The 7,500-nt window shown below is 34.7% G+C and overlaps 2 protein-coding genes across 5 annotated transcripts in view; both read left to right on the forward strand.

Moving 5' to 3' along the window:
- The window catches only part of LOC114473395 (AT-hook-containing transcription factor-like), a 34,379-nt gene extending 33,837 nt beyond the window's left edge, over positions 1-542 (forward strand). For all 4 annotated transcript variants that reach the window (XM_028462984.1, XM_028462986.1, XM_028462987.1 and 1 more), the window contains one exon: positions 1-542. This exon is cut by the window's left edge. The gene's annotated coding sequence lies outside the window, so the exon portion shown is untranslated.
- A 2,571-nt stretch (positions 543-3,113) lies between these two features.
- The window catches only part of ttc28 (tetratricopeptide repeat domain 28), a 45,079-nt gene continuing 40,692 nt past the window's right edge, over positions 3,114-7,500 (forward strand). Inside the window, exons 1-2 of the mRNA XM_028463414.1 lie at positions 3,114-3,210; positions 4,238-4,651. Coding sequence (XP_028319215.1) covers positions 3,181-3,210; positions 4,238-4,651 — 444 coding nt within the window. The 5' untranslated portion in view covers positions 3,114-3,180. The remainder of the gene's footprint in view (positions 3,211-4,237; positions 4,652-7,500) is intronic.

A 7,500-nucleotide genomic window follows, 5' to 3' on the forward strand; every position in this document is an offset into this window, starting at 1 on the left:
GGTCCAACTTATCATCAAGCCCAACATCTGGTGCTGATGGTGTGAAGAAAAGCTGAAAGAGCTGATGGAGAATCACACGCTCTCAGGAACATGTCCTACCTTTGGATCACGTTGGAAGAAGTTCTGGACCTTGAATAACTGTTGTTACTTGTTGTGTCAATAAACCTGCCTTTAGTTTCATTTATTCTTTAGTTTTATTCCTTCTCACTGACCTCATTCCTGTTAAATTACAAACTAGGACTGTTAAAGATGGTGACGAGGTCTTTGTTTTTTAAAGCTTTTTTAAAAAGTCTTAAAAAGCTCAGGATTCCTGCATAAACCCTGTTAATCATTTAGTAACTTTTTACATAATTTAGTAGATTTTTACATCATTTTGTAACTTTTTCAGTCACAATAACAACTTGTGCTGCTTTGAGTTTCTCTAAAAAACAGGAAAAGTTAAAGATGTGGATGTAAACCTTTTATTTACAGAATAAACCAGTTGTAACCACAGGGTGTGACTTCAACCCAGTTCTTCTCTATATGTTGCGTTATGATGAGCACTTAGGGGCTGTTCTCTCACCCAGGGGTTGATGGGTAGGAGGTGTGGTTTTACGCCCTATATAATGTGTTGACTCATTTATTCATGTGATGCTGCTGAACTGATTAAAAGCTATACTAACCTCCACCTGAGTCGTTCCTCATTCTGCCGCAGCGTCTTCAATTACAAAGAGATTTTGTGATTTATATGCAGAAAAATATCCTATGGATTTATAGTGATTAACATTATATTTTATAATATTTAAAGTATTGATAATCCAATATTTGAGAAATAATATTTATCTTTTTCATTTTTTGTAGATTTTGTTGGTTTTTAAATGCAGTTCACATTCAACCTGTAAAAAACATGTGTATATATAATTTAGATTATAGACAACCATTTATAATAAAAGCATATTTAATTCCTGATTTTAATTATTTATTTCATTTTTGAATGTTATTTTGGTTTATTTATAACATTAAACTGATGGAAACGTCATTGATGTGTTTTTATTGTCCTGATTGCACATTTCACTTGTTTCCTTTTTAAACGTGGGCTTTATTATTATTTCATTGTTAATAAAGTTATTCTAGTGACGGGTGATAAAAACTAGCTTTAGCTACAAACACTATGATACTTGCATGTTTTCAGCTGTGTTTGTTCATTGTATCTGTCACTAATAATTCATAACCTTAAATCAATCAATAAATCAATATATTGGATGGTTTCACAGAGTGCTGGTATCTGCTGCCCTCTGGTGGCTGTAGTGATCACAGCAGAATATGAAGCTCAGATACTTTCACGTTTGATTTTTATCACTAATTTTTATTCTACAACATTCATGTTTTCATAAAGTCTAACAATGTGTGTTTTTGTGTATTTATTGTTGTTGAATTAAAGAAAAACCTTCAGGTGTCAAAGATAAACTTTGTTCCTTCACAATAAAAGACTCAAAAACTGGCCACACTTTAAATCCTCCTGGTCCTGATCACAGTCCCAGTTCTGGTCCTGAACCTGGTCTTAATGTTGGTCCTGATATTAGTTCTGGTTCAATTCTCAACCTGATCTAGTTCTAGTCCTCGTTCTGTTCTGGTTCTAGTTTGAATCCTGATCCTGGTTCAGATCCTGATCGTTCATGTCTACATTTATTCCTAATCCTGATCCTGATCCTAGTTCAGGCGAATTTTAATCCTGGTGCTAATCTTAGTTCTGGTCCATGTTCTTATTTTAATCCTAATCCTGGGCCTAGTTTTGGTTCTGATCTTTGTCCACTTTTTATTTCTGATCCTAATCTTGGTCCTGATCCTGGTACAGATTTTAATCCTGGTCTGAGTCTCTGTTGACCAGGGTTGGGATCAATTATAATTGATAATTAATTACAATTAAGGTGTAATTATAATCGTAATTGTAATTTTAAAAATCTGTTGCGTTGTCGTAATAGTAATTAAATTGTAATTGAGCTCAGGTAATTAACAATGTAATTGTAATTGGCATGAAAGTTTTATAAAGATTATAATTTAACGTTAAACCCATGTTACAGTTTTACACATATGTAGTTAAAATATTAAAATTAAAATATGTTTCATATCAAACTTTCCCACATTTAAAAATATATTTTTAATATATATAAATCTATGGGTATAGTGACTCACCATAAATATTAATACCAAAATATTTATTGATTATGTAGCCTAACAAGGTAATCAATAGATGAGAAACTAATTAGATTATAAATAATATTTATCAGTGTATTTTACAGCTGATTTAAGACATGGATCAAACTGACCTGTTAGCATTAGAGATGCTAACAGAATGCTAACACAAGAGAAAGGTAACATTCAATAAGGTTATTTTTAAAGGCTCAGGTGATTAATTGTAATTCAACTTTAGTCATTGAGAATGTAATTGTAATTGACTTTTTTGTTCGTTTTTTTTTTTTTTTTTATGCACATTTTATGCACATTTTATGCACATTTTATTGACAAATTGCAAGTTTACAAACCAGTAAAACAACATCAAAGGAACAAAGAACAAAGTCAGGGAAAACATCAAAGTAAGAATGAAACAGCATCACAGTGTGTGTCACATGGAGATACAGAAACAGTCGTTCATATAGAAGCAGAATTCTTTCAAAAACTATTAATATAATATCTGAACTCCATTAAGAAAAGAAGAACATTTGGAGAATTTCAGTTTATGAATATGGAATTTGGCCAATAATGTTATTGGTTATTAAAGATAAAAATAACATATTTTGGTTGTGTTGTAAACATAATCCTTAACCACATTCCAGAATAATGACGTTTATAAATGTAAAACCATTTCATTTGAACAAAATGTGCATTTATCACTATTCTCAGTATATTTGGAAATGTTCTAGAGATAAATGTTATGTAATATTTTAAATTCACATTAGAAATTAATTGTATTTAGAAAAAAGTTAATGTCAATGTAATTGTAATTGAGTTGTAATTGAACATGGTAATTGAAGGCATAATTGTAATTTTATTTTTTTATTTGACATCCTCAGGTGATTTGGTAACTGATCTCCTCTGTGACGTCACTGTGGAACCTGATCCTGGCCCCGCCCCTCCTCCTCCAGTTCAGGGTCTGAGGGTGAAACATGGCGCTGGACTTTCGGACCTGAACGGGACCAGGACATGGAGAAGCACCGGTACCGGAGGAACCAGGTGAGAACACACCTGGACCTGAACCTGGACCTGAACCTGAACCTGGACCTTCTACCTACGTCACTGATGTTTACATTCAAAGACATTTCTTCAGCTTCAAACGATGAAAAATGCGTTTTTTAAGAAGAAAAAGTTGATCAACGTGACAGAATTCATGTGAAAACCTCTTAAAAATCACGGGATTTGAAGAAAATTAGGTCAGAATGTAACGGGTTCTCAACACGTGGGTCGCGGCCCTGTCCGTACAGAGGGACATGTGGAATTCAGACGGAGAAAACCTAACACAGACGTGTACAGCAGGTGTTCTCAACCTCAGGGTCAGGACCCCATTTGGGGTCGCTAGACACTGGGAAGGGGACGTCAGATGCCTTCAAGAAACTAAGAATATTTCTGAACAATTTCAGCCCATTTTTGCTTATTTTTACCTTTTTCTGCAACTTCACTTTTTTTGTCATATTTTTGCTCCTTTTAATGTATTTTTGCTACATTTCTGACACTTCTACATCATATTTTCTTTTCTGCACATTTTTTCTACTTTCCAGACATGTTCAGAACTTATAAACCCTTTCCATCACTTTTACACCTAATGTCACATATGTTGACACATTACTGTCATTTTTAAGTAAATATTGAAACTCTTTATACATTTTCTAGTCTGTCTTTGTCCATTTTAATTTGTAAGTCTTAACCAATTACCAAAATATACAAAATGACTTAAAAAACAGGGATGATGAGCACTGAGCACGTCTCTAATAATAGACTGTGTGTGTGTGTGTGTGTGTGTGTGTGTGTGTGTGTGTGTGTGTGTGTGTGTGTGTGTGTGTGTGTGTGTGTGTGTGTGTGTGTGTGACCCCTGGGCCTCTTGATCTAAAACATGCAGGACAGAGGCTCTCTAGGGTTAAAAGGAGGAGTGTAACACATACACATTGTGTAACAACGTAACACACTGAGAACTAATGGTCACATGACACCAGAACAGGATCAATGTTTGACTTTAATCTGTGTTTTTCTTCTTGTTTTCTGACAGTTCTCCATGATTGGTTCTCGCTCCACCAGCACAAATGATCCTCCTGTCTCCTCCTCCTCCTCCATCATCCCTCCTGTCTCCTCCTCCTCCTCCATCGTTCCTCCTGTCTCCTCCTCCTCCTCCTCCATCATGTCTCCATCCTCTGAGGTGAAGGTGTTGGATCCGCCCCCCCCTCAGAGTTCTTCCTCTCTGAGTAGATCACAGTTTGTGGAGCGTGTGCGTCGCAGTAACCAGGCGTGCCAGCAGGGGGACTTTTCATTGGCTATCCAGCTCTACAGTGAGGCGCTGACCTTTGACCCCCACAACTACATCCTGTACAGCAACCGCTCAGCAGCCTACATCAGAGTGGGCCGCTATAGCCCCGCCCTCAACGACGCCATCAAAGCTCGACTCATCAACCCCAAGTGGCCCAAGGTAGGAGCTAACCCCTCCCCCCCATTTATTTTATAGATCTGAGTCACTGAATTGATCTGATTCATGACTCATTTGAATTCCCACCATGGCCAGTGTTCTTACACTTTTGTGTTTATTTAACATTTAAGTATTTGGTTCTTTTTTTTCTTTTTATTCACTGCATTTTGTTAATTGAATTGAATTAAATTGAATTGAATTGAATTTAATTGAATTGAATTGAATTGAATTAAATTGAATTGAATTGAATTTAATTGAATTGAATTGAATTTAATTAAATTGAATTGAATTTAATTGAATTGAATTTAATTTAATTCCTTTACCTCGTCCTATAAGGGGATCATTTGTGGTTAAATGTGAAATGGTTGTGAACACCAGATCAACTGTTAACACTGAACAATAAAAAGTGTTTGACAGGATAAATTGTGTGTTTATTGTGAAGCTGACAGTAATGCCTTTGTGAGATGTTTTACTGATAAAATGAAGATGATAAAGGACCATGTGGTACCTCTGCTGTCTCTGAGCCTGTCTCCAGCACGTGGTCCTCATTTAGGACCGTGACATTTGCCAATATTTCTGCTCTGGTGACTAAGATGAAGCCCTCCTCTTGTTCATCTGACCTCCTTCCTTGAAGGCTCTTTCAAAAAGTCCTGACACTGGTTTTAGGACCAGAGGAGACAGAACCTGTTGCTCAGGCTCTGGAACCATCTTCTGTTCTCTCTGTGTTCTAGTGACTCTATTGACACCTTTAAAAGCTGAAGACCTTTTTATTTGTTCAAGCTTTTCATTAGCTTCTGTTGTCATGGCCTTTTATACTGTTTTTACTTTGAATCTGTGCTGTGAAAACTGTGGCTTTTTGTCTGAGAAAGGTGCAGTAGAAATAAATGTTACTGACTTACTGGTGATTATTAGTGATCAATGGTGTTTAATAGTGATTAATGGTGATCAATGGTGTTTAATAGTGATTAATGGTGATTATTGGTGATTAATGGTTATTATTAGTGATAAATGGTGTTTAATAGTGATTAATAGTGACCAATGGTGTTTAATAGTGATTAATGGTGATCAATGGTGTTTAATAGTGATTAATGGTGATCAATGGTGTTTAATAGTGATTAATAGTGATTAATGGTGTTTAATAGTGACTAATGGTGATCAATGGTGTTTAATAGTGATTAATGGTGATCAATAGTGACTAATGGTGATTAATGGTGTTTAATAGTGATTAATAGTGATAAATGGTGATTAATAGTGATTAATGGTGATTATTAGTGACAAATAGTGATTAATGGTGATTAATAGTGATTGATAGTGATTGATGGTGATTATTAATGATAAATAGTGATTAATAGTGATTAATGGTGATTTTCTCAGTGAATCAATTCATCTGAAACCTACATTTATTGTGTTTATGGTGAAGATCCTGATTCACTACAAATATTTAACTCTTAACTCAGATCCTTTATTAAAACTTTACATTTCATATATTTATTATTTACATATTGATCAATCTATTGATCAGATTTAGTTTAAATGATGTTACTTCTTTTTTCTCTTGGTTGTATGATGTCACATCCTGTGGTCACACAATCAGACGTCTTCACTCTATGCATTTATACACTTGCATCAAACTGTTAATGTGCACATTTAAAAAAATATTTAAGCAGTAAAATCTATACATTAGTCCTGTCACTGTAGAGTCTGTGTTACATAAGAAAATAAATCTATCACTCATCAAATAAAATCTTATACTTTTTCAGAAAATTAAGACATTTTGGAGTAATTTTGTGTATTTTTCTCGTACTTTGGTGGATTTTTACAGTTTTTGTGTAATTGTCATTTTGTAAAGTTTTCTTTGTTTTGTTGTCCTTTTGTGTTTGTTTTCCTCCTATTTTTGTGAATAATTTTAACATCTTGTCTGATTTTTGCATATTTGTGTGTTATCTGTGTATTTTGCACTTTTAAAAAAAACTCAATACATTCCAAAAAATGACGAAGGAAATCAAAATTAAAATTAAATGAAACCAAATTTTAAAAAAATACAATACAATACAAAATAAATAAAATATAAATAAATGTAATACAATAAAAAATAAAATATAAATAAATTAAATAACTTAAATAACTAAAGTTCTGAGGTGGAATATTCCCAGTGTTTCTACGAGACTCCACTCGGCTTCCTTTACTGAGACAGAGAATGGACGGAAGCTCGTGTGTGTTTCCTGTGTGTGTGTTTCCTGTGTGTGTGTGTGTGTGTGTGTGTGTGTGTGTGTGTTTCCTGTGTATTTCCTGTGTGTGTGTGTGTGTGTGTGTGTGTGTGTGTGTGTGTGTTTCCTGTGTGTGTGTGTGTGTGTGTGTGTGTGTGTGTTTCCTGTGTGTGTGTGTGTGTGTGGTGTGTTGTGTGTTAGCAGGTCAAAGTCAGGGTCAGTGCTGATGAACTACCAATGAAAGAGAGTCTGTGTGGGAGCCTGAATTTTCTTTTCTTCAATTACAATTACGTTCTCAATTACAGTTAATCACAATTACTGAGCCTGAAATAAATAACCTAATAAAAGTTAACCCTCCTCTTGTGTTAGCTTTCTGTTAGCATCTCTAATGCTAACGGGTCCTAAATCAGCTGTAAAATACACTAAAAATTAATATCTATCATCTAATTTATTTCCTATCTATTGATTACCTTATTGTGCTTCCTAATCAATACAATTATAGGTTTTAATATTTTCGGTATCGGCGTCTGAGCCTTTTTGGTGTCGGTATAGTCGCCACTTAAACTTTAACACCAGAGGCGCTCAGTGGAGGGGCGTCCTGTCACCACGTAGAAGTTGGAAATCGTCCAATTCCACAACCGAGTT

The sequence above is a fragment of the Gouania willdenowi genome, chromosome 12 (genome assembly GCF_900634775.1).
Source record: "Gouania willdenowi chromosome 12, fGouWil2.1, whole genome shotgun sequence".
Classification (NCBI taxonomy): Eukaryota; Metazoa; Chordata; class Actinopteri; order Blenniiformes; family Gobiesocidae; genus Gouania; species Gouania willdenowi.